At 39.2% G+C, this 27,332-nt stretch overlaps 1 protein-coding gene across 3 annotated transcripts in view; it reads left to right on the forward strand.

Annotated features, from left to right (window-relative positions):
* The first annotated feature begins 4,689 nt into the window (after positions 1–4,689).
* The window catches only part of LOC118328325 (SLIT-ROBO Rho GTPase-activating protein 3-like), a 31,944-nt gene continuing 9,301 nt past the window's right edge, over positions 4,690–27,332 (forward strand). Inside the window, exons 1-12 of one of the 3 annotated variants that reach the window (XM_035662001.1) lie at positions 4,690–5,183; positions 11,656–11,851; positions 16,355–16,517; positions 18,180–18,242; positions 21,284–21,475; positions 21,794–21,922; positions 22,040–22,261; positions 22,400–22,501; positions 24,131–24,328; positions 24,427–24,511; positions 26,023–26,050; positions 26,760–26,862. In XM_035662001.1, the coding sequence (XP_035517894.1) occupies positions 5,117–5,183; positions 11,656–11,851; positions 16,355–16,517; positions 18,180–18,242; positions 21,284–21,475; positions 21,794–21,922; positions 22,040–22,261; positions 22,400–22,501; positions 24,131–24,328; positions 24,427–24,511; positions 26,023–26,050; positions 26,760–26,862 (1,548 nt within the window). In that variant the 5' untranslated portion in view covers positions 4,690–5,116. The remainder of the gene's footprint in view (positions 5,184–11,655; positions 11,852–16,354; positions 16,518–18,179; positions 18,243–21,283; positions 21,476–21,793; positions 21,923–22,039; positions 22,262–22,399; positions 22,502–24,130; positions 24,329–24,426; positions 24,512–26,022; positions 26,051–26,759; positions 26,863–27,332) is intronic. The other 2 variants (XM_035661999.1, XM_035662000.1) reach the window with 2 other exon arrangements.

The following is a 27,332-nucleotide window of genomic DNA, read 5'->3' on the forward strand; positions in this document are numbered from 1 at the left end:
AAGCTTTGCTAAAAAGAAATGTCTTAAGATCCTAGCAGTGATGTCAGGACACACATATTTCTTTATGGCTGTCATACTGTGCTGTTCAGTTTTTTGGAAATGTTTCTATGACAAGTCAATATCTCTTTAACATTGAGAAATATCTATTTTTACCTCCCTCACAATGACTTTACAGTCACAGGCACAATGGATCAACTGATGACGTCGTCTGCCACATTGAAACCAGTGATTAATTGACTCTGAAGTAACTCTGAAATACACACGAGCTGTCACTGGTTTCAGTTTAGTTTATCCTCATACACAGTGATACTGTGACTAATTATTCTTACTAGAGAACAAAAAACAAAACAAAAACAATTATTTATTATTTACAGCATTAACATGATTCTTATGACATATACAGCAGAGTTTGACTGTACAGGACTGGTGGTACATTATATTTAGACTGTTGCTTGGTGTGTACACTGCCAGCAGAGGGGGGCCATGCACTTACAGTAGACTCATCTTTCAGCAGCAGGAGAAAAGTACGATTTGTTACTGAAAATGCAAATCAGAACAAAAGAAACTCTTCGACACTTTTCACTTGAAACGGTGAACGTCAATAAGGCGGAGCTTGCAGGTAGCTAACATACATACATATATGTGCAAATTAACACGCATGAATTAAGAACTAGCCCTACAAATACACATAAGGAATGTGAACGATAATAAGACAGTAATTTGTTTAACAACCCAAAACCATAGTAAAGTTAAACTACTAAAACTATGTTTTACTATTTAGGTAACAACGACCATGTTGTTGCTAAATAAAAGTCGCAGAACGAAGGTAAGATAAGTGAAAATGAAGCCTTTTACGACATTGCCGTACTTTGTTGGCATTAAATGAGCACTTTAAGGTTTTCCACAGTCGTAAGGAGCCGCTAGCTTGTGGCTAGTGCTAACATTCTGTGTGCTCTTCACTAACTGACCGGAGTCAACAACAGCCTGAAACTTCCGTTCCTACAGCAAACATTTACACTGACATGTGCACGAATGGGCAAAAGCACTGTGTCATGCAGCTAATGTGTGTGTGTGTGTATATATATATAGGGGCAATTAATACAACGTTAGCTATAAACACAAACATTCACGGTACTTACTATTACACAATTCCAGTATCTCTGATCGATCCGGCTGAATGCGGTATTTTACACAAAAAATAATTAATATTCAACAAAATGGCAAAACTTAGAGTAAAATTATATAAAAGACAAATAAATATGTGAAATGTAATAAAGGCAAAGTGATGCAAATGAGATGTTGTGAAAGTTCATATACACACACAACCGACAATATTTAAAAAATATATAAAATATGATAGAAATAATAGAAAGTGAGAGCAAACCTGATAAGATTAACTTATGATAGCCTGTTGGCTTGGTCTTTACACACACAATTTGATTGTAAAGGAGGAGGATAGAGGCGTGTGTTTGTATGGCTTTGTAGGCAGAGGAAATCTCATTTTACAAACTTGAAACTTTTTATCTGGCAATGCTGTTACTGACAACAGTAACCATGATTTTGATGCTCTATAAATGTAATTCCAATGTCAAAATTGTATTAGAATTACTGACACTATGAATCAGTAAAATCACTGGACCACCTCATCATCAAAGTGTTTCAATAAAATGCTATAAGGGACATATCCACTATCTAATGCTGTACAAACAGGCCCTATGTAGCATTTAGACATCTCTCAAAGGAAGGGAAGGGACCGGCAGTACTACCAGCCAATAGGGGCAGCCATGATGGTGTTATTATGTTAATGACCCTAAATTGCCTGTTTCATAAAAGGTGGGTGTGGTGCACTGTAAACCAAATGGCTTTAAACAAACAGCATCTGGTATAAACAAACACATCACACACATCACATACAAGGTCAAATACACCAAAATGATTTCATGTAACAGTTTGTCTCATTTACACCCACATTTAAATGTCTAGTGATTTGAACCCTGTCTTATGCAACATAACCTTGTTGTCGTCCTTATCATGGACATAACTGTCAGAGGCCAAAGTTCTTGTTGGATGCTTAAAAAATACGTGTTTTTTTCAAATATAATATAATATATACCACATTGTTCTATCAGCTGCAAATATGAAGAATTATCTATAACAAATGTATTATAGTATTTGTTATTTATAATTTACTTTATTGTATTTAAAGCCTTATTTACTCTTTAAAGTCTAAAATATACACTTGAAGTTATCAGTTCATTAAAGGACCAGTGTGTAGGATTTGGTGGCGTTTAGCTGTGAAGTGTGCAGGAGAAACTATGGTGGGTGCAAAAAACAGGAAAGGCTCAATCTACAGGCAATGTTTGGTTTGTCCATTCTGGGTCACTGTAGAGACATGGTGGTTTAACATGGCGGACTCCATAGAAAACACAACTATTCCTTTATTCAGGTGATTATACAAAAATGCAAACATACCTACAGTGTGAATATTCTATTTCTGTTATAGATCCTCCTAAACGTTACAAACTGGACCTTTAGAGACAGATGTATGATCTGATGATATCTAGACAATAGTGTAAATGAAGATAGATAAAATATTATCCTTTATTAAACATTAATAATATAATGGTTAATGATTAAATAATGCAAAAACATGCAAAACATGCAACTCAATGTAAAGTCATCTATACTTTAATAATGAAATGACATGTTACAATGTAAACAGGCATAATCCTGAATAAACTTCACCATAAAGACTGCTGTAATTCTGCAGCAAGGGATGTTTATTAGCCTCCTGAAGCAACCTAATGTTTTCTAGGAGGACCATGTGATGATCATTGCTCCTGTAAAGGCCTATAAGTGGATGGTGTTAAAGTTTCCGTGCCCTAGTTAGACACAGCTTTTTCACATTACTTTCAAACCCACCCCAACTTTTATCAGGCTCGTTCTGCGGCCAAAGGTTTGGTGAGTAACATTTGCTCAGGAAATTAGAAGTTGAAGTGGAGATTGTGTGGTGAGAAATGAACGGTTCCCTCTGCAGATTTCTCCTGGGCTCTCTCCCAGCTTTAACAGTTGCCACAGGCTGACAGCAGCCCACAGATTTCCTGAGAATTGGGTGCAAAGGCAGACCGGGATCTCTTGACACAGTTCAAAATGCAATCTTCGCACAGATTAAGGCTTAAAAAGGAAAGTGCTCAATTACGCCAGTCCTATACATCAGTTGACATTGCTCTGAAAGAAGAACACAGTTTGAGTAGTTCTAAGAGCAAGGACGTGGCACACGGATGCACATTAAAAAAAAATCACAGATAGTTATTTGACAGTATTTGTCAGAAAACGGCACTAAAGTGAAGAGCAGTAAGAAGGAAAGAGCAGTACAGAATGACACATTGAATCTTTCTGACTTCCTTCGTGGAGATGCTCTATCATCTTTTCTCAAAATGCTGCAACTGTGGAGTGGAGGATGGGTTCAGTGTAACACAGGTCATTATTTGTAACACCTCAGTTTCTTCCACTCAGAAACGAATGCCCGGGATGTCAATTAATTCTCTCACTTGAGAATAATTCACAATAATAGGGTACATTTTTGCTCATTTTAAAGACCAATTTGTTGTTTTAGGGTATGTTTCCTAGCATTTGAATATCTTGTATAATCTGGATAATTTAGTGATGTTATGATAGAAATATGCGACCGATCTATATTTGATTTACAAGCACAGTAAGACTAGTTGTACACTGGCCCAGGCAGAACAGCAAATCTTTAGTGTTTTTTTGTTGATGTTTTATCCAGAGATGCAGCGAGTAGTCGATAAATGATCGTTCGATCATCCATATTTTTTTTTGATAATCAGTTAATCGTTTTAGTAATTCTTATATGAGGTTTACATGATAGTAAACTGAACATCTTTGGGTTTTAGACAGTTTGTCAGACAAAATAAGACATATGAAGACGTCACATTGGGCTGTGGGAAAATTATACAGCTTTTGTCACTAATTTATGTCATTTTATAGACCAAATGCATATTACTGAAATAATTGTCAGATTAATCAGCCATGAAAATAATGGCTTAGTTGCAGGATGCAGCCATAGTTTTATCACGTCTGACACTAATGACACTGACACTTTATGCTGATAGACCTCATAATTATGAGACAAAGATCTTATCATTTTTCATTCAATAATACGGTCTCTTATGGAGGACATACTAGATTTAAAAGAATGAGAGTTCCAGGCCCACATCTTCTTCAAAAATACTATAATGCATACATTTTTATTTTTATTACAGTATGAAGATGCCAATATTTCATCCACAGTTTTCTGTTTTGTTTCATAACTTGATGTACATGATCAGTTATCAATATATAATCTAAGCCAGACATTCAAATGTGAATGGAAAACTTGTCTAAAAACTGCTATCTGTGTGTTCTGCAGTGAGCTTCAGTCTCATGTCACTGCTGATGAGAGCTATCAAATCCTGATCACCAACTAACTATCTATGCATTCTCTCAGCTGTGGAATCACTGTTGAACATCACATATGTTTCAGGCAGGTTAAGGTCTACTATCAGTTCACTCAGACAAATCTTCAATCATCCATGAGAAGAAAAGTGGTGAAGAAGGGAGGGGGTTGGGGGAGGAGTCTCATATTGACTTTCACATCCATTCAGCCTGTTCTGCAGCAGCATTGAACTTGCAGTGAGAGAGAGAGAGAGGGGGAGAGGGGGGAGTAGGGAAAAAAAGGGCAGACTGGACAGTGTTGTGCAGAGGGAGCTCAGTGCTATTATTACAGAGGCTGCCATAGCTGTTCCTTCCAGTGAAATGTACATCAAACGTGAGTTGTTTTCCGATTCACAGAAGAGTGCTGGTGTAGAGGAGTGGTCAGGGTCGGAGATCAGTATGCACTTTTAGGTTCGACGTCGCATTGAACGCAGCAGCAGCAGCAACCTCGCAGAGCCTCAAGTGCGTTTTTTTAATCTCCGAAGTTGTGTCAAGCGGGCGATGGTTCGCATCTGATTGTTGCTCAACTATCCGGAGAGGACTGCAGACAGGGCAAACGCTGCATTGTGGCGACTGAGACGCCGATTCCTGCCCGAGGATTGCACAATCCGATCTCTCCAAAATGTCATCTCAGGCGAAAATCAAGAAGGACAAAGAGATTATTGCTGAATATGAGACCCAAGTGAAAGGTCGGTATCGTGCAGGCCTGCTAGTATTGTTATTCTGTGTGTGAAGGCACTATTGCGTAACTTAACCACACTGCTTTATATGGCTTTTTGGTGTGCAGTGGGCTGGGACAGATTGGGTGAGTTAGAGATGACAGTCGTTTATATGTAGGCTATATAAACGATATATATATTATTATATATAGTATTTATATATATATATATGTGCATGTCATTTGAACTCAGTCATTAACTTAACCATTTGGGGGGAAAGGCTATTACTTGAATCCAGTGGTACAATTATGAAGATGCAACTTGTCTGAACCGGTTTCTCTGCATTGAAGACGACTGTGTGTGCTCTGTAACATACCTAGCCCTGCATGTTTGGGCCATATACGCGTATGGAGTGCAATTTGTGTGTTACTGTCCTAATGCTGCACACCCAACAAGGGAATGTACCAATTCACCTTGGATGATCCTTCCTGTAGGCTAGAGGCCATGCACCTCGGGTACCACACAGAGGACACTTCTCAACATCTGCGTACATTTTAAAACTTCTTCCTTTAAAAAAAAAAATTCAACTTCAATGATATTGTGGTCATTTATGTCATTTTAAAAGACAGTATGGTGAGCAGTGAGTATTTTCCTGACACTCCAGGACAAGTATCAGGAGGGAGAGAGGAATGCTTGAGAAGATCACACAGCAAACTGTTTCCGAAAGTCCATAAATAATGTATGCTGTCTGTATGAATTATGAACCATGAAAGGATTTTACTGTCTGCCGCTAAATATGTGACTGGATAAACCACCCAGAGAGAGAGAGAGAGAGAGAGAGAGAGAGAGAGGAGAGGGTCAGGAACTCTTGACGCTGTGTTGCAGTAGACAGTGCAGGTTGTATATAGGTGGGCTGTCTTCTCAGTCTTTCAGAGACAACTTAATGCAGTGTCAACTCTAACACCTTTGTGCATCACCTTCTCACAGTTGTGGTTTTCCCCAGTATCATGTAGCAGGTTTTATTCACAGAGACACAGCATAGGCTTTCTTTTAGAAGTAGTTACAATGATAAACCAGAATATCTCCTCGTCTGGTTCGACATTTTACGCATATTCGCTTTCATGCCGCCAGTTAAAGTCAAATTTGTCTATATATATCAATTAAGGCAATTTTAAAGTTATTTTAAAGGAAGCAAAACTGACTGAAAGCAGGGGAAAACAGCTAGCTTATTTCTTAGCTGGGTGCAGTGACTTCCTGAAGTCAAGAGAAATAATTCAGCATATAACAACTTGTAAAACCGCAACTTATTGTTTTCACACATACTTTTTTTTGTACAGACTGAACAAAGAAGATATGACATGTTAATTAGTGAGATTTAGAGGCCTGGTAGGGACATTTTGTTTCCTTTGGACAGAGTCAGGCTAGCTGTTTCACCGTTTCCAGTTTTTATGCTATGCTAAGCTAACTGGCTGCTGGTTGTAGCTTCATATTGAACATAATGAGAGTGGCATCCTCTCATCTAACCTGGCAAATTATTATGCTGTCACTTATTACTTATGTAGTGTTTTTATTAATTTAAAATTACACCCAAATACATGTTAAACAATAAATAAAACACACAACAAAACTCTATCTGTTTGTGTCGCTCTTCATTATTTTAAATGGCAGCAAAAATGCACTGATCACTGATGAAACAGTGATGCCATTGAGGTCAGTACTGGGGTTGATGTAGTCATTGGGGTATCTAAATAAATATTTCACTAAAATCAAATTTTCCTTTAAAGACTGAATTTAGACCTTACTGCTGTTGATCATAGAGCAGAACAGACCAAAGCTTATGAACATGTGTCTGGAATGAAGAGTATGATAAGTGTTTTGCAGAGAGAGGTGTATTTTACTTTTTCCCTGTCACTCTCTTTGTTTGTCTGTCTATTTGTTTGACTGCTTCACTCTCTCACTCTTTCACACTCTCTCTGGTCTCCACACCAGCTTTGTGGCTGTGAGAGAGCCATCACAGCTCCGTCTCTCGTCTCAGTTTCAGGAAAAGCTTTTAAGCTGACATCTTAAGCTCATTTGCAAACTGGGCTTAGATCGGTTCGGAGCTGTGGGGGCTTTACTCTGACACTGACACTGGCCTCCAATAATGCTGAGTTGCTGACTGCACAGCAGTTCAATCAGGAACAAGCCTAATGCACTTTGCAGTATTTTTTTTTTTTCCGTGGGGTCCTTTACAGGACTGAGTGTGTATTTATGATTATTGTCAGATGCCATCTCTGATTCATTGATGACTGAACAGTCATTCACTTACTGCTTGGTAATGTAACATTAGGTCATCAATTAGTCATTATCAGCATTAAAATCATATTTTCGTTTGGTTGGTAACCAATACATGATTTGTCTTCCTGAGTGGTACTTGATGCAAGTTTTTTTTTTTGTGTGTGTGTGTTTGTTTTTTAACAGTGTTTGAGTTAAATATGAAATATATTTTCTTCTAAAGAGTGTAGTTGGCCAGCCTGAGGTAGCTGGTCGCTTTCTGCTGATCCAAAAAGCAAAACAAAAGGAAATGAGGGGATGCCCTTCATCATGCATCATACTGTACTTCTAGCTGCAGGCCACATTATCTTTAATGCCATTTGGTCTGTTTGGAGCCTAGCTGTTTTATTCTCATGCATAAATAGAGTATATTAACTGGTTATTGTAAGATTTGCTGTATTTGCTGTTGCTAAGGGAACCTGGCAATGCAGAATGTGTGCAACATTGACTTTACATGGATATCTGTTCCTAAACATTATAAAAAGAATTGAAGTATAAAACCTTGTGATAGCTGTAACAATTTATAATAATAATCATTTTTAGAGAGATTTAATTTGCTTGTAGTGGCTTAGTGACAATCCGACTGTCACAAAGTAGTATCTCACTATAGACATGACTACTGCCACCATTATCAGTAGCATAGACACACCCCACTGTGTGTATTCATCATAAAGAAAGAATGCTTAGCATGATACTGTCTCAAAATGTCAGGGTTTCGTTACGACAGTGAAACAATATCTTTGTTTCCTGTGTCATGGTAACATGTATGAGACACTGTGGCTGTGTTGACAGACACAAACCCACAGTTAAGACATTTAAAGAATTTTAAACTGCTTGGAATTCTGCCCACTACGTCCTGGATTTTCCTGTCCTGTGGGTGCATGAACAGCGATGCCTTTCCTTGTTAGACATATTTGTATGGAGAGATAGAAAGAGGAGGAAATGTGAACTCAAGCAAAGAGACTGTAAATACATACCATAGTTATTACTGCATTCAGAAGACAAGTGTTCACAGAACACAGCCTTGATTTGTACCAAATTATGTCAACGTGTCAGTCTGGGTTAGACCACATGTGACTGGCCACGCATGGCTAACTGCAGACACAGCCCCGGAGACTGCTACTGGCCATTGCTGTAGCTGTGCTAGGCTAATTTGAGCAGCCTACTGTGGTGACAAGGACTCTTCGCTACGTGATATTTGGTGCTCTCTGTTGCAGCAATACAGGGGCCTAACTGGCAACCCTGCAAGGCAATAGTTCCCCCCCATTTCATTACATTATCTGTCAGAGATCCATTCATGTAGCCATTACAGACGTGCTGTGTTTGAACTTCAGTGTAAGAGAGGAGGTCAAAGCCTCATAACAGCTGAGCTATGGCAGGTACTTGCCCTGTCTAAGGGATGAAGCTTCAGACAGTAATCACACATGACTTAACAATGTGGGTGATGTGAATGACATTTCAGCAGAGGGAAATTCTATATTTGGAGGGTTTGATTTTAGTTTTATGTATTTGAAACTTTGCACCAATATCCCAATTCTCAATAAAAAACAGATTGGTGACTTAAGCAGCTAGAGGAGTTATTTTCTTCCTTTTATTCTGCTTCAATGCTACCCTCAAGTCTCTGGAAGCAATTGATTTATGCTCAAAATGCTTGTTAAAGAACATACCATATGGTTTAGGAGAAAAGTACGCATTACAAATAAGTCCTATTAGTGAAATTTCCAAAAGCCTTTGGGTGTGGAACGTTTTATTCATTTTGGCTACACACACTTCCCAGGCAGAGGAGCCGGTGCAGCATATGACTCTGCATTTAATTTAAGGACATCTGTACTATTGTGCCATCAATACAAAGACAGAGAAGAGACTGCATTTAGCTTATGAGGCTTGGGTCTTGGCATATTATTCACTTGATCTCCTTGCCAGCTTCCTTGTAATTATGCATTACTCTGCAAAGGCTTGAATCATTCATCGAATGTAGTGCAGTATTGCACAGTCCCTAGTAACAGTTTAAGTTCTAAAAATACCACGCTCACAGGAGAGCGAATGCTAATATCAAGAGTCTATTTGGTGTCTCACTGATAAAATGATGCAGTTAAATCCATTTTGATTTGATTATTTTTGTGTCTGCTTGTTGTTTTACATTATCACTGTATGATAAAAATGAGTAAAGTCACACAGGCAACAAATTGGGTTGTTCAGTGGTCTGTTTCAGCACAGGGGTACATCACAGTGACATTTTTTCTTATTTTGAACTTGATTGCTGCCTCGTTCATCAGCACAGGCAGTTTATTGAGAATTTCTAAGCAGAGAAAGTTGCCCTTGTCCTTGGCCATTATGCTAAACAGACTGACTGCTGTTACTGTCAGAACAGGGAACTGGCCTGCTCTCACTGAGATGCCTCCAGAGGCATGTAACCAGGCAACTGGGCAACTGTGGGGACCATGAGGGGTACATTACCAAACAGCAAGGGACTACATATTTACTCTGTCTTTCTCGTTCTCGCTCTTTCATTCACATTTTCACTCACGGACGATGGGGGAGGCATTTTCAAATCCTTTATTCTAGATACAGAAACAGCATTTAGAAGTGAACAAAAGGGCTTTTCTTCTGCTGGGCCATCTTTTCCATTGATAAATTCCCACAGAGTACTTTCTGTGCACAGTAATCATGTGCATGGTTAAAACAGTCTGTCATAATGGAATCTTCAGCCATCTCAATGTTGCTCAACGGCTTCTTATTGTCTTGAAGAGAGAGAAGCTTTACTTATTCCCTCTGTGTGTGTGTATGAGTGTGTATAACCACAGATGTGAGCTCACCAGTAGGTTAGTTTAGCATGGTACATATGGCACTAACTTCCATTGCTCTTTGAGAGATCGGCCACAAATGTCTATTCTCCAAACTGATTATTTTTAGCAAGCTATAATTAAAAACTAACACAAAGGGTTTTTGTTCATACGTAAGAGTTTGGTCTTATGTTGTGCATAACATCCGCATCAGTTTCATTATTTGAATTTTTGATTTTTATGTACGTTTGCAATTTTGTAGAGATTTTGGAATATATCCTTATCAATATCCTGATAGTAGTGTCAAACATATCCCTCAGACCTATAGGCTCTGTGATATGATTTGCGGTTTGGCTGCAGCCACACATTCAGCAGCCACTTAGCCTCTGGATTTATGGCAACTTTGCAATAAACAATATATGGATGAAATAAAATGTAATTTGTATTCCTTTTCAGTGTTAATGTAAGACCGTTAAAGTGATGTTATTACTCCAGTGGACAGTTTTATTACCTGAAATCCCAGAGGCATTTAGGATCAGCCAACTGGCAATACAAGCAGCCCAGCAGGGAGTCTGTCATTCGGAAAAATCTAGATTAATTAACTATTCTTTTAACAAATAAGCTACAGCAGTGTCCTTTTCAACTCATGTTAAAGTTCAATTATTGATGTATGAACTTGAACACTAGGAAACCAAAGCCAGAATGCCTGTTGACCTCAACATATAACATGTCAAATGTGCCACAACAGGAAATACTTGAAATATTAGAAATATTGTTCATTTGCATTGTAATGCAGTGTTAAGCATTTCATTTTTTCAAAATGAATTAAACTATCAAACTATTTGTGAATACCATATCAACCATATTTTCACATTTTAGACCAAAACATAATTTTTCCTCATTCTTAGACTATGAATGGGAGCAGTGAGTTTCCAAACCTCTTAAGCAGAAAACCACAGAAGTCTTGTAATCGAAAGAATGCCTGCAATTTGTTTTTTCAAGACAAACTTCTCTGAAGGCTCGCTCAGCACAATGCATTTTGAGAAGCTGACCTATTTTATATTTTCCGTGCTGTCTGCTGCAATCATCAGACATGCATCTCATATGCACGTGTGCTACCCCAGCATTTAGACACCCACACGCTCCCTCCCACTGCACGCACATTCACATACACACAGCAAATAAATGGACTTTGACATCCAGTTTTACCCAATTATGATGACTTTGTTACTTTGTTAGTGCTTGTGTTTGACCTCATATATTTGCATTTACAACATCATGCGCTATGCTCAATCCATTGCTGAAAGATTGTGGGTTAAATGCTGACCTGCAGCCCAGCATGAAAGCTCACTCCCCTAGAGAGGCTCTATTTATTCTGAAGTTGGTCTCCCTTTTTTGATATTCAGAGATCCGTAACCAGCTGGTGGAGCAGTTCCGTTGTCTAGAGCAGCAGTCCGAGTCCCGGCTGCAGCTGCTGCAGGACCTGCAGGAGTTCTTCCGTCGAAAGGCTGAGCTCCAGCTCGAGTACTCCAGAGGCCTGGACAAACTGGCTGAGCGTTACTCTGCCAAGATCCGCACCTCCAGAGAGCACCAGCACTTCAAGTGAGTCTCCCCACTGTCTGTCTGCTAAGCACTGGAACGTCTGTATCAAATGTGTTAGACTGATAAATAACTGTTACATATTTCATACTGATCACTGGCACGGGACAGAGAGATGGAAAAAGAGATGGAGAGGAAGACAGACGAAGGATAAGCAACAAAAAGGAGAGGAGGGATAAAAGCAGAAGAAATGACCTGAAATGAAGCCAGGGCCAAGGAAGCTTGTGGCCTCAGGCTGCTGTGTTTCTCCCAACTAGGTCAGAGTCTTTATCCACCCCCCAACCCCCCCGCGCCCCGGCTTTTCTATGTGGCTGTCATTTCATTTCCATTCTCAAACAACTTCACGCTAGACTGCTACCCAAATACTCATATGTTCTCAATGGACACAGAAAATAAATTAGAGCCTCCGTTGGGATTCTGAAGGGAAAAAAAAACTATATGGGCTATGTTGCTTAGATTGACATAAACTGTTTTTAATGTTTGTGTAAGGGAGAGCTGTGGTCATGAAACAAACATACCCTGAAGCTTATGGAGGAATTCCTACTTAGATGCTCTGACCAGCCTGCAGCTCACTGTGACTTTTAGACCATTTCCTGACTGTATATGCTGCCCATGTCCATGTGGTTGATTTAAATCAGTGGTCATAAACAAGAGGAAATTAATTATCAGAAATAATATGAATACATTTGAGTACATTCAGTTAAAATCTATTCACCTTGGAAATAGACCAGTTAAGTAAAACAAAATGTGGTTGAAAGCCCCTGAATGTTGAGATTAGTTTGTCAAATCAATTTGAAGAATTTAATCTTTTCTGATACCCAGTGTTGTAGTTTTGAATTAGCAGTGCAGGAAATTTAACTTACCTCCTAAAGCACTGCAGTACAGATGGTATAATTGATTCTTAGGCAATTGCACAGCCTTTCATGTGACCTGGCTGTGTCAGTCATGTGTAACAAACACGTTGGTTTATTCAGGTCTTCCCGTCTCTCTTTCAGTCTCTCCGGCCAATTGGACGTAAAGCGTAATCGTGGCGGAGAGCTCCCGTCACTGAGACATTGATAAATGGAGCGTTCCCTCAAAGGGAGACCCCTGCAAGAGACTCACATTGCATGACTTCTCTCTACAACCTAGTGTCCCAGATTCTCCCCCGTCACATTAAATGGTCGTCATTATATCTCTCTGTCAAAGGCTAGATTTATACTCATAGACTACAATGGACCGACTAAGTCTCTATCATTAATAATCCCACGCGGTCTTCTGGAGTTTCAGATCTGGCTCTAGACTCACTTAATTTTCCTTTTTTAAACACCAAAACCAGTGAGCAGCACCCTTCTTTCTTATCTGTAATCTTTTCAGATATTCATTTCTGGTGTCAGATCTAATAAAGGGGCTGACAGGAGATTGCCATGGAACATTTTCAAAACCTTCTCTAATAGAGTGGCTGCAGCACAAATGTGATCATAAAAGAACATGACTCTGTGTACCTTTTTGAAAAGACAATTTATATCCAACATGTTTTACAATAGTTAATAGATTGTGTTTGCATTGTCAGTTCACTGTAGTTCAGCTTGCTGGTATATTTTACTTTATGATGCAGAGATCTTGTTCTGAAACGGGGTTTGCTGTACTTTTTGTAGGCTGTCAGGTAGAAAACCTTCTTCTGTCATCTTCTTGAACAGTTCTGCATCAACTCCTTTGTGTCCTGAATACTACAGTCTCATCCTTATTCAAGAAGCCAACAGCCAAAGATTTACAGTCAGGTCCCTTGCATCCCATGTACAGGATCAAACACCTGCTCTGCTTGAAAGGAGGGCCTGTAGGGATAGTTTGTTCGTGTTTTTTATCAAAGTGTTAAAGGATTAAAGGAAAAGCAGAAAGAAGATGCTGATGCCCAGCACACTGGATTACCTTTAGCATCACAAGTGCAACTCTTTTAACTCACCGTCGACACAGAACGTTTCATATTGCTGTTCTGTTGTACTAAGTTTGGGATGTAACATCATTCACCCAGACAGGATAAAGTCACTGAACTGTAGAGTCTTCTCAGTTGTCCTTTTATGATTAGATGACAGTAATTTCCAAGAATATATAATTACAAATATGGCATTTAGACCCGGGACAAATACAGATCATTTACAGGTTAAAATGATCTGGATGGACTGAATGTGGTTTGAACTTAAGTGCAACTCAACAGATTTTGGTATTAACGCCAGTTTATGATTACATTTTAGCATTGTTTTGGATTCACGGAGTAAGCTAGAATGGGGCCTATATGATTTCTCTTCTTTGTTATAGTGCAGAAGCAAACATTAGATGAAGATTAGAGTGAGCTTCACCAAGACACGAAAGCAGTAATAATTCACACTGGAAAGAAAACTAAACCATAAATAAATCTCTGCTAGGATAAAAATGATCAAAGGTTTGAAGCAGTTGACAGAAAACAAGTCAGATCTACTCTTTCAAATGTGATTTTCAAAACTGAGATTAGAGTCAAAAATAACTGCTGCATTTCTGCCTCAAGTCAAAATACAGTCTAAGATCAGATGATTTGCAGAGAGTCCAACAAATAATTATGAATGTTTAATGATTTATTAGGCATAGTTTTAAAGACATTTGATACTGTAGCATCTAGGTTTTTAAATGAGTCATATTGTCAATGGCATAAAATGCTACATGTTGTTATTCATAAAAAGATTGCACTAAAAATGTATTATTTGACCAGCAGATGCAGATACAGAATAATTAAGGACTTATAATATAACCTTGAGGTTCTCCACACCTAAAATAGCAACAAGGAATGTACAATTAGTTGCATCAACTGAAAGATCGATTTTAGAGCAATACAATGTTCCTTAAATTCAGTTGTGAAAAGTATTATGATAAACCATGTGAAAAGCAGAACCCTGTGATATTAAATAGAACAGAACAGTGATTCTTCAGTTAGATTAAATGCTTTACCAGAAATAATAAATTAATCCTAAAATTTATATTAGTCAAGGACCCATTGGCCATGTCTCTCCGTGGCTGCATCAGAGACAGAGGCAGACAGGAAATGGGGGAGAGAAAGAGGTATGACTTGCAACAAAGTTCGCCGTCTAGAATTAATTCAGCGACAATCGCACATGTGGTCATGTGATATGCATTGTAACCCTTCAGCTAACAAGGCACTCTGGATAACAACTTTTCTGTGTTTTTGTTTGGCCTGGTGTGAAAACCTGCAGTGCTCTGCAACCAGTGCCCCTGCCTGAGTGCTGGACTGAACTCTTTGAAAAGGCAGCATTCAGTGTGGCAAATCGCTAATAGCGAGTGATGTTTTAATGTAGGTAATAGAAAGCCATACTAGTTATTCATGAAAATCAATAGGCCACATTATAATGATTGCATCACTTTATCACTCATCTTCACTGAAGTATACCTTTTGTGAGATGGCTGCCTGAGCTTTAAGGTCATGATGCTGCTGCTGGTGGAGCTATGTCCTGTATTCTGGTAGCCACGCTCAGTGTGTGCAGTGGTTTCTTGTCAAAATAAAGGGGGAGTGGGCAGCCGTACAAATCATAAGCACAGTTTAACATGTAAAAGTCAAAATAGTTTTTTTAGAAAATCAAGTTGTCAAATAAATAGATAATTGTGGCAGTTTTGCTCTACAAACTAAAACAGGTCATTACTCTTTCTAAAGCTACTGACAGCCTTTGTGATATAATAAAAGGTTCTCTGGGTGCAAATCAGCAGAGATGGCAATCAGGGTTGGAACTTCCTTTTGAATGTCCTCTTCCCTGTCAATAAAGACATGCAAAGTGTTTAATCATTCATCTTAACCTTAGTTCTTCCTTTTACCAGCTATTACAGGAGAAATAAAGTTGGTTTTGGATTGGATCCCTGCATAGGTCAGCTGTCAGCCAACAATAAAAGGTGTTTTTACACACAGCTTTTAAGCTGGCTGTGCATAAAAAGTAATATGATGTAGCATTTTTTTATTGAAGTCACATTTGTTGGAGGTCAGAAAAACAGTTAAATGTTCTCTAAAGACAAAAGATGAAGACAGACAAACTCTTTGGTGTGAGGATAATTGAACTCACATGCTCCCTCGAGCAAAGAGGCAAGTGCAGTCAGCATGCCTTCTGTGTGTGTGTGTGTGTGTGTGTGTGTGTATGTGTGTGTGTGCGTGTGTGCACAGCTGCCGCCCTTTTTGCTGATTCCTCACCACATGTGCAGTGACCCTTGATTTCTAATAAGTGAAACTGGTACCAATGGATTGAATGTAAGATCTCTGCAGTCTGTAAGACGTCTTCGTCCTGTTTTACGTTACAGTACACAGACATGATACCCAAAGCCTGATTTCAGTGATTTGATAAGAGTTGAACTAATAATGCAACACTTGGTCAGGACTTGAGCTGCTTTGTTGACTTTTGAGATAATAACTCTGTTTTCTTACTTCTGGGCAATATACTGTATGGCCTGAATGTTGCAGTTGTATTAGTCTACATCCTCTTTCCTTTGCTGTTTCAGAAAGGACCAGAATCTCGTGTCCACTGTGAACTGCTGGTATTTGGTCTTGGACCAGACCAGGCGGGAGAGCAGAGACCACGCCACTCTCAGTGACATCTACAACAACAACGTCATTGTCCGTCTGGCACACGTGGGCGAGGATGTCATCAGACTTTTCAAAAAGGTCAGAACCAGAATTAAATGGATGAGGGCATGTAACCCTGACCGTTACTAATGCACACAGTCACAGAGCTTATCTGATCAAACCGCATGACTGATGCCCACAGCTGGGAACTTGACGCCACACAGACAAAAATATGTAAAAATATGTTTAAATGTATCAGGACATACAGTGTATTTCATCCCCTATTGTTCTTATACAGCATATCATGTGATTAGATTTATATCATTGTCTCTTGACCAGTGGTCTCGTGACCAGTGATGTTTAATCAGTACTTAAGTTACAATACTTATTTTGCATGTAAGGTTCTCCCATCTACTTCATAGCCAGGTATCAAGTAATGGCTATTAGGTTGATGCACATCAGACTAGCTTAGCTACCTAAAATTGCACCACTTAAGCCTTCCAGTAGACACTGGCTAGTGCGAGAGTACCACGTCTTTAACCTCCCCCATTCATCATGGGTATTGTCATTCTCAATATCATGCTCAGTTCAGTATCAAGCTCCTGGTTTTAGATCACTTTTTTGGTGGTCTTTACACCTCTTCACTCTTTCCGCCCCTTCTCCTACTCATTTCACACCAAATTCACTTTAACTAGGACTCATTCAGAAACTTGCAGATATAATTAGATGCAACTTGTTTCTTTTATTAAAGAAACATATATATATACATAAATACATATATATATTTTAACATCATAGAATAAATTTGTGTATTTACATTTTGTTCTCAGTTATACTACGCATATGCGTAATGTACGTAATATACGAGTGCCTGTGTTTCAGGGGCTTTATCCCCAGATTGCCATGGGGATCTTAGATCAGTATTATTTGACAGGGGCAGGAGTCTACAGTAATTTATGTCCTCTAGGGGGCTCTGCACTGTCATGATGGGAGCCTTGATGAGAATGGGGTGGCTAATGGCCAGCACACAGAGCAGGACTAATAACTTCCTGCAGAATAAAAACCCTTCTCTGCAAGAAGTTAGCTAAAATTGTGACAAAATTCTCCAAAACATAGTCCTGTTACGCTGTACCATCCTGGTTCAGTTGCAGTGCAGTCTCACTGCTAATGAATTACACATGGGGGGAAGGGAATGAATCGACTCTGGCGTTTGTTAAAACAAAGTTTAAATGTACTGAATGTGCTGTAATTTAATTCTTGTCACATGAAAAAGTTGCTGTTTTCACAAGTGGCCCCTGGAAGGTGGCAAAAAAACAGGATTGATTGGGCTAAGGGTCGCTTCATATCCCCTCAACCGGATTTTCAGAGTCACTCTCCACTGGCCACATTCCTCCTCTTGGGCTATAAGCCTTGTCATGGGACATGTCTAATTCATCATAGGCTCTTTTAGCCCCTTTAACTGAGCTAAAACTGTGACTTGGGAAATGTTCTGCAGTTACTTCTATTTTTGTCTCCATGTGCACTTTGGGCATTGTATTAAATCTTTTCTGGTGCACAGTAATGACAGCATTTCGACGCCTGCTGACATCCCTCACATACAAAATAAAAACTGGCACACAGCATTCAAGCTTTTTACTTGTGGGAAGGCAATTCTCTTAAATAACCCAGTTCTTAGCGTTAGATGTTTTAATACCTGCTTCAATTTGTCCTTGTGCCATTATTGTCGCTTATGAAACTATCACCCGTTTTTCTCTTTTACAGAGCAAAGACATCGGGGTACAGATGCATGAGGAGTTAGTGAAAGTCACCAATGAGCTCTACACAGTGAGTTAAACAAATATAATTACCCCTTCGAGCCTAACCTTTCTTTGTCTACACCAGCCTGCCTGTTTTGCCTTTCCTCCTATGTTAGCTGCCTCTGGCTCGTCAAGCCCGAGACTGAGCTTTTTTCAGACCTGAACCTGTAACCTGTGAAGCAGCTGGCCTGACACTGCACACAGCAGATATGCCTTATCAGCAGTGCAGCCTCTAACAGGTCATTTCTTCCTTCTCCTGAGGTTGTGAAAGGATCAAATTTGCATTCTTCCCCCTACTGTGAGTTTCTACACCAGTTTGAAGGGGAGAACGTTCTTGCCCCTGGCTGTGCTTCAAGCGGACTCAGCAGTCTGTGCTGCAGTGGTGCACTGTGCTCACAGCAAACAAGAGCTGCTGTAGTATTTTCAGCTAGTGTTACATGTAATCACACACATCTGTGTGTGTGTGTGCTGTTAACAGTTGTCACTGTCTGTTGTTTACTGTACATACAGAACGCACAGACACTTTGTGTGGAAACACATGTGCATACATGATGTTAAACATACAGAAATGGTCTGTGTGGTGGTAAAAAAAATAAAACTGCTTTGTTTAGTGCTAACGCCTCTTTATTTGGCTGATGAAAATGAACTGATGCAGTTATAGTATCTGCTGTATGTGGGGCACGGTGCAACAAACACACCATAGTGCTTCCTTTAGTTATTGTTCAACAGCTAATCTGCAAAAAGATATCAAGCATGCAGGATGTTAACATACAAATGTATATAATTTAGGACTGAGCTAATTTAAAAGCTGCCTAAAACAAGATAGAAAGCAAGAGTACAAGTATCATTAGTATCTTTATCAATATCATGTATTGTAATTGCAAAATTGATCTTTTTTTGGTCTGTATAGAACTGAATTCCCTGCCAGGTTAAAAAGACCAGACCTGTCTTAAAGACACACATTTTAAGATATTTGGTGTACACTCCTATTCTGCTTCATTCATTATTTTATGTAATTTTCTTACTGATGTGTAGAACTCCACCTTTGGCTACTTGCAGACCACTTAATCATCTGCAATACATCTGGAATGTTATTGGGTCAATACTGGAAGTGATCAATCAAAGATAATTAAAAAACTCTGTGCAAAGTTAGGTCTTTTACTTAAGACACATTTATCATGGTGCTGTAAAATTAATTGTGACCCCAAACTATAATTGCAATCTCCATAAACATTTACAGTGAACTATTTGATTCCCTTTAAGACAGGGAGTAGAGGCATACAAAAAGCTGCTCAGTGCTGCTTTGATGTTTTGCAGAATTTCTCAAATTACTGCACAAGGGAGTCTGTGACATGGTTTGTGCTTGTTTACAGAAATAGTTTAGAAAATACATAAGATTGGGATAAAACATAACAATGTAGAAAACGGTTTGATTACAGTGCAATTTGAGTGGTTATTGACGACCACTAACACTCATTTTGTTTGGAACTAGTGAATGTGCAGCGAATCACAAATAGATGAAATACTTGCATGATATAAACCGTATGAGAAATATTCTCACATGTAACATTATACAGCACTTTACTGCTTTACTGATATTGATTTTCCCTCTCTCTCTTATTCATGCATTATTAAATGCCTGTCTGCAGCTCCCACACACAGCATAAGGAATTGCAGTATTCCTAGCAAATTTATATAGCTAAAATGAAACTTAGAACTTATACATATAACTTGTTTATTTTATCAGTTATGAGTTAAATGTAAAATTAAGTAAGGATTTGTCTTTGCCAGCCTGCTATTGATCTGCTGCTGGCCTTTTGTGGAAATCAAGTAGTTTCTTGCTTTGTAGCAGAGAAGGTTGCTCACTGTCACTTTGTAACCTCCTTTCTCCCCTGCTGATCGATCTCACTGTCCTTTGCACGTCCGCTTCAGTCAGGGTTGCTAGGAAACCAGAACTTGAGAGTGAGTGATGAAGGAGCAGATGTTGTTTAATTGCACTGTCGATGCAGGGTTACTAGTTAAACATTCACATGTAACATTTGTTTAATAACACCATGAAACATGAATCTGTTTATATTCCTAAAAGCAAATTAAACAGTGGGAGTTTTGGTTGTACTTAGAGCAGTGCTTCGATTGTAATAAAACATACAGAACATGCTTTACATTGCAAGGATATTTTTTCTTACCTACCACAATGCTGAGGCAAAGGCAAACAAAGACAAAAATGTTCACACTTCAGAAGTAAACACCCAGCACAACACCTCTAGCTCAGCTATGAAATGCCAATCAAACTGTTCCCATGAGCATAATGATTAAGCTACACTCCCTAATGTTTACGAGTGTAATGAAGATAAATATATTCCAGGGTTACCTAAGTTCATATGTCATATGCGCTTCGGGCTGGGAAATTGCTGGTATTTATAGTCTCTTAACTAACCATATCATGATTATGTCGTTATAAAATTGATCACCAGCACATATTATTTAACAACTATATAATATAGCTACATAGATTAAACCTCTTTTGGAGTAGATATTCTGCTAATACTGACAAAGCATTGTGACTTTTTCATATATTTTTCTGCTTCACGGCCCCAAGTGATTGCAAAGTGTTGTCATTTGGCTCTAAAATTATTGGGAAATCACAGATCTATTGCACAGCTTAATACTGAACAATAAGACCTATAAGATTACCAATGACCCCAAACAGGTCCTCTATGACTACTTTAATCTAATGTTAGCATGAATGGGTGTTAAATCACCTGTATGTAAATAAATAGAAGGAAGTTTGGTTTTATTCCAGAAGACCTAAGACTTCATTCAAATAGATAGTCAGTTTATCTTGTGTATAAAAGTGATATGCACTTGATTACACACTTTTTTTTGCATTTTTTGATATAATGTGCCATCGTGGTGTTGGACACAGTTGGCCAGCTATGGATTTACATTAATGTAACATTTCAGCATGCCTTTCTGCACACATATTCTATTCCTCAAAGTCCCATCCCTTTTCACTAGTACTTACTAGCTTGGTTATCTGAGTTTAACATAAGATCTATGCTGTTACAGGTGATGAAGACGTACCACATGTACCACACTGAGAGTATCAGTGCTGAGAGCAAGCTGAAGGAGGCAGAGAAACAGGAAGAGAAGCACATTGGCAAGGTCAATGACATTAGTTCCAGCCTTTTGCGGTATGGACATGATGAACGTCCACAGCGAAGGAGCTCTGTCAAGAAGATGGAGAAAATGAAGGAGAAGGTCTGTTGGGGTTGACTGGTTTATACATGATGTTATGTGCTGTGCATTACAGGCATCTACACTCAAGTACAAATGATCTGAAAATGCATTCGTAATGATCTTCTTCAATTTCACCAGTTGCTATTTGCACAAATGACATTGGAACGTGTAGGTAAAGCTAGAAGGAGCCCATCTCTACATTGTGCAAAGTATTACATATATTGACAGATTACATAAGATCAGAAAATCTAATTTATCTAATAATGCATTCTTTGAGTACATTAGGAATCCATTTTACATCCTGCATTGATGGGACTCTCTCTTGCTCTTTCTCCCTAGAGACAAGCCAAGTACTCTGAAAACAAGCTGAAATGCACAAAGGCCCGGAACGACTATCTGCTCAATCTGGCTGCTACCAATGCCCTGGTGGCCAAATATTACATCCATGATGTCTCGGACATGATAGATGTAAGTTATTACTGTCAGAGCTGAAAATGTGACTGTTGAAAGAACTAGTGCTTCCTTTATTAGTTCTAGGCCTCTTATTGGTTTATAATGACTATATGTTTTACTTCTTGTCCTTAGTGTTGTGACTTAGGTTACCATGCAAGCCTGGCACGCACCCTGAGAACCTACTTGTCTGCGGAGTATAGCCTGGAGACTTCTCGCCATGAGGGTCTGGACTTGCTGGAGGGAGCAGTAGATGCCATGGACATCAGAGGAGACAAGCTGAAGTTCATGGACACGCACAGCCAGATCTTCTGTCCTCCAGCACGCTTTGACTATCAGCCACACATGGGGGATGAGGTGAGTCACTAGAGGATAGAGCCGTAAGAATGCTTTTGTTTGTGGGTCTTAGTTCTTGGTACAAAGTGCATCTCGTCGTGTTTGCTGTTCTCTATGTTAAATCCTCCTGGTGAAGTTTCCTTTCTTTCCTAATCCCAGGTGTGTCAGGTGAGTGCACAGCAGCCTGTCCAGACTGAGCTCTTGATGCGCCACCACCAGCTGCAGTCACGCCTGGCCACACTGAAGATAGAAAATGAAGAGGTGAGAGTGCCCCCAAGTCTCACAGGGTTGAAGGTAGCCAGTGTCAGCATTTCATCTCAAAATGAAGCAAGCTCACTGCAAGTGTGTTATACACGGTGTGTTCTGCTGACGGGCAATGGCTAAATATACTGAGTCGTATGAAGATATCAAACCATTAAATGTAGTCGTTGTTGGGTCGTTTCATGTCTTTGGACTCTTTTGTGGATAATCATTCGTATGCAATAAATGCAGGGTTTGCTCCAGGAAATTGTTTAGCTGAGTGGTTATATCTGAAATTGTGATGAAAAACATAAAAACACAAACCTTGTATGCTGTAGAATAACATAATGTGCACATATTAGTCTGAGTTGCTGAGTGAAATTTTAAAATGCAGAGGCCATTGCATAACACCATGGCAGGAAATGAATGATGTCTTATCATTCAAACGATCAATCAAGTGCGACCATGTGTGGCAGAAACAGGAAGATGTCTTAAAGATGCATATCTGCTTCTATATAAGTAGGATGGTCTGTAACAGGGTGCAATATTAACAAGCGTGGAAGTCTTTTAGGAAACGTTTTTATAGATTATTGTTTTCTATGCTCCAAAATGTATTGTAATTGCAAAATTGATCTTACTGTTGTGTAAAAATGACAAGCTGTGGTTTTACAAGCAGTTATGTAATATAACATATTACAGTAATGAGTGAGTTTTAGCGGTGCTGGAAGGTGGATTTTGTTACCTTTGCACAGAGCCAGGCTAGCTGTTTTCAGGATTTATGCTAAACTTAACTAACTTCATATTTACCGTAAAGGTGTGAAAGTGGTATGAATCTTCTCGTTCATCTGTCAGCAAAAACCTCAAACTGAAAGATGGGACATGAAAACACTTAATTTGAAAAGACTTCTCTATTAAGACCCTCTAACTGGCAATCATTTTAAGAGTTACCATTCCTCATTAAGGGGTCTTACTTACAGCAGCGGAGGTAATTGTATAACTCCTTTGGCTTTGCTATATTTTAAACTGGGGTTGGCAGCCAACACCCTCACTGTCAAACTAACATGGAACAAAAACAGCCAGTCTTCAGGACTGTCACCCTGCATTTATGTTCATCTTCAATCTGACACTGACCTGTAAGGGTCATCTCCTGCCTCCACTGAGGGCCACCCCAGCAAGCGGAGTCACCAGGGCCACTGTGACTCACACAGACTTGTTAAAAGGTCACCAGGGTGTGCACACGAGTCAGAGCCTGTCTGTTATGAATATGTAAATGCGCAATGCCTTCCTGTCTGCTTCACGTGGAAGGAACATAGTTAATCTTTCATGTCACAATGCTTTATGCTAGGAAGCTAATTAGTCTGTTGTTTACAGTGTGACAGGCAAAGTGCTGTGAAAATGGCCTGCAGTGGTATAATCTTAGACTGTGCTGGCTTGTTTACACTATAAAGCTTGTTTGTGACACTGGGAAGATGTACTTGGAGAAATGTAGATTAGGTATAATTACATTACTCTTTGGTATTTTTATTTCTACAACTCACCTAGTTAATTTTATACTGATTTCATATATTTAATATATGTATCAAAGATATTGTAATTCTGGACATTGTTCGCAGTGATGTTTTAATTATGTTTGTCTGCTGTGTGTGTCAGGTGAGGAAGACTCTTGACGCCACCATGCAGACCCTTCAGGACATGCTCACAGTGGAGGACTTTGATGTGTCAGAGGCCTTCCAGCACAGCCAATCCACAGAGTCGGTCAAATCAGCTTCCTCTGACTCCTACATGAGCAAGGCAAACATCAGTAAGAGACGAGCCAATCAGCAGGAGACCGAGGGCTTCTACTTCACTGTGAGTTCTCAGACAAATGAGAGCACAAGGACACTGCAGCACACTTTAACTAGAAATAATCCTGCCACTGTTTGTCTTTTTATCTGTTCCATCTGCAGAAATACAAGGAGTACTTGAATGGCAGCAATCTCATTGTCAAACTGCAGGCCAAGCATGACCTTCTGAAGCAGACGCTAGGAGAAGGTAAGACTATTATTTATTAGTGGGGTGGAAAGTGGAGGTAATAGTTGGGGGTCTATTTTACATTGAGTTTAGTGTTAAGCAGGTAAAGCACCAAAAATAGAAAAACATCCTTCAGTACTAGAATAAGAGTTCACTAGCTTCTTTTCAACAAAGATAAATCACATACAATCTAAACACTATGTATATTCAGTTATATATTCTACTTATATCATCTGGTGTTGCCTCTGTTTTTTTGGAAATAGAATACATGCTGAATTTATACAGATTTATTCATTTACCTGACAATTTCAAAACAGACTCACTCGCTAGAAAAACCCTACACTTCATGATGAGAAGTACTTGGCTTGAAGGCTATGACATACCATCGTCTGTTTATATATTTACTGCACATTAACCTCTGCCAGTGTGAATAAGGAAGCTCATCGTCTCATGTCAATGTGTTGCTACCTCAAAATCTTGCAAGCATCAGCGATTGGTTTTATATTGGTTTGTGGGTCATTACATAGTTTTGACTGTTGTGGATATAGATAGCAGATATAATTACACAACATGACTGTATATGGTAGAATTGACCATTTCAATGAAACAAATATGATGAAAATAACAATTTAGTCCTCAAGTGGCACCAACCAAAGCACACAGAACTTTTTACCTTGGAAACTTAGAATAATTGCAATTGGTTACAGCATGAAGGTTGAGGAATCTAAATTATCCATTTTAAGCTCTGTCCATGCTCATGAAAATAATGTTGTCATTCACTTGACAGCTTGGCAGTTTTGGGATCTAAAATAGGGTTATGGGGTAGAAAAAACCCTATAGACTAGTAGTACTGTACTTGTTCATACATTCCCTGTGTGTGTATATATATATATGTATGTATATATATAGATATAGATATATACATATTTACTGCAGATCATTAAGAGAGTGGATATAAATGTATATTCACTGTCATTGTGTTTTGACTTCAGACTCATGCACACGTCTTCTTTAGGGTTGGAATTATGTGTGTTTGACATAAAGTAGGATTGTGCTGGAAGCCGCTTTACACATGACATGATCCTTGAACAAACATTTCTGATTGACTGATCAAAGTGAGGCCTTAATTTGTTTGTGTATAGTGAAATGTGTGTGTGTGCGAATGTGGAGCAGATATCATGAAATCATCACACACTGTACAAATCAGATCCCACAACCTCCCACTCTTGTTGCCCCTGGATACATTTTCTACTTTGCAGAGTGGGTAGACAGGCTATCCCCTTCTGGGGCTCTTGTGCTGTTTCTAGGGAGACCGCTGAATGACCGCTGCCTGGCGGTGAGTCAAATACAGCAGTGGCGCTCACCCCATTGAGGCTGGCTGAATAGATGCCCCCTTTCTCATAACACCCCTTTCCATCTCCATCTGCCAGCCTTGTATAGTTGGCCAGCACTCAACCGTACAGCTAACTTCTGTGATTGTAAAACTAGTGTATACTAATTTAGTCTCTTTCTCTGCTGTTTTTTCCTTTTAGGGGAGAGGGCTGAATATGGAACAACAAGGTAAGATGTCCAGTGACAAGAGGGTGAATAAAGTAGGCGATGATGTGTAAAATCCCTCCTGTGTCCGTGGATGTGGCAGGAATGAGATCACAGTGTGGGAATAGAAGTTTTTGTTGAACAAAAGGTTTGATCCTAATTAGAGAAGGTGGTGCTGAGAGTTGTTCTCTCTAGTTTGAATCTATAAAAATATGTTCAGACTGAGAAATGAAATGCCAGTGAGATGGATGTCCTGCTGTTGTTCTATTTATAAGGCAATTCATTGAGCAGAAAATGAACAAATATTGACAAGGCAGGCTCTTAACTAATTGAATACAAGGGTGAATGCTAATACTTTTACCTATTTTCATCTATGGTACATTTCATTAAATTCAGTCAAATCTTTATTGAATTTTGTATGTGATAATTATCTGTAGTCATTATCACAGATGTATACAGGTAGATACCGTTTGCTGCAGAAGCTATGTCTAAGGGTCAGTTTAAAAGAATAGTTGGGGAAATGTACTTATTTACTTACTTGCTGAACCACTCTTGATTTTATTTATGCTAAATATGAAGCTACCAGTAACAGAACTTACTTACTGTAAATACATGACAACAAATATATTTTAGAAAAAAATGTCAATGTCAGAATGTATTTTGATTGTTGCATTATTATTCATATTATTATTCACCATGTACCAACGATACACCCCCCCCACCATCTCCCCAGGCCCCCCACTCTTCCCCCTAAACCCCAGAGAATGCGGAAGTCTAGACCTCGCTCCATTTTTAACCGTAAGCTGTTTAACGGCAATATGGAGGCCTTCATTCAGGTATTAGCCCATCTGTGCTCTTTGTCTCTCCATGAGCTCAGCTGTCTCGCTAGCAGTCCTTGGGGGTTCTCTTGCCTTCGCCCACTCTTTTTACCCAAATGTTGGCTCACTCACGCACTGTCTTTCCTCTTGCTCATTGCCTTGTCCTCATAGTCTTGCAATTCAGGAAAGACAGGGTGAGGTGAAAACCAATCAAATAAGTTCTGGAGCTGGTTTGATTTCTTAATTACTGCTCTGGTGCAGGGTTTTCTCTTCTTTCTCCTGTGAGCTGCAGCCTCCAGACACTGAATTAATTTGGCTTCATGAGTGTCAGTTGGCCACGCACCAGCCATGTTAGGCTATGCAAATAAACACATGGCCACATCCACTCTAATGCTCAATCAAACCAGGGAACAGGCAGACAGAGTGTGCATCAACAGCAGTGGAGATAAACTCAGGATTCAGTAGAGCTAAAACGATTGGTCGATTAG

This window comes from Morone saxatilis, unplaced genomic scaffold (assembly GCF_004916995.1).
Source record: "Morone saxatilis isolate NCDOM2014 unplaced genomic scaffold, NCSU_SB_2.0 Contig18, whole genome shotgun sequence".
NCBI lineage: Eukaryota > Metazoa > Chordata > Actinopteri > Moronidae > Morone > Morone saxatilis.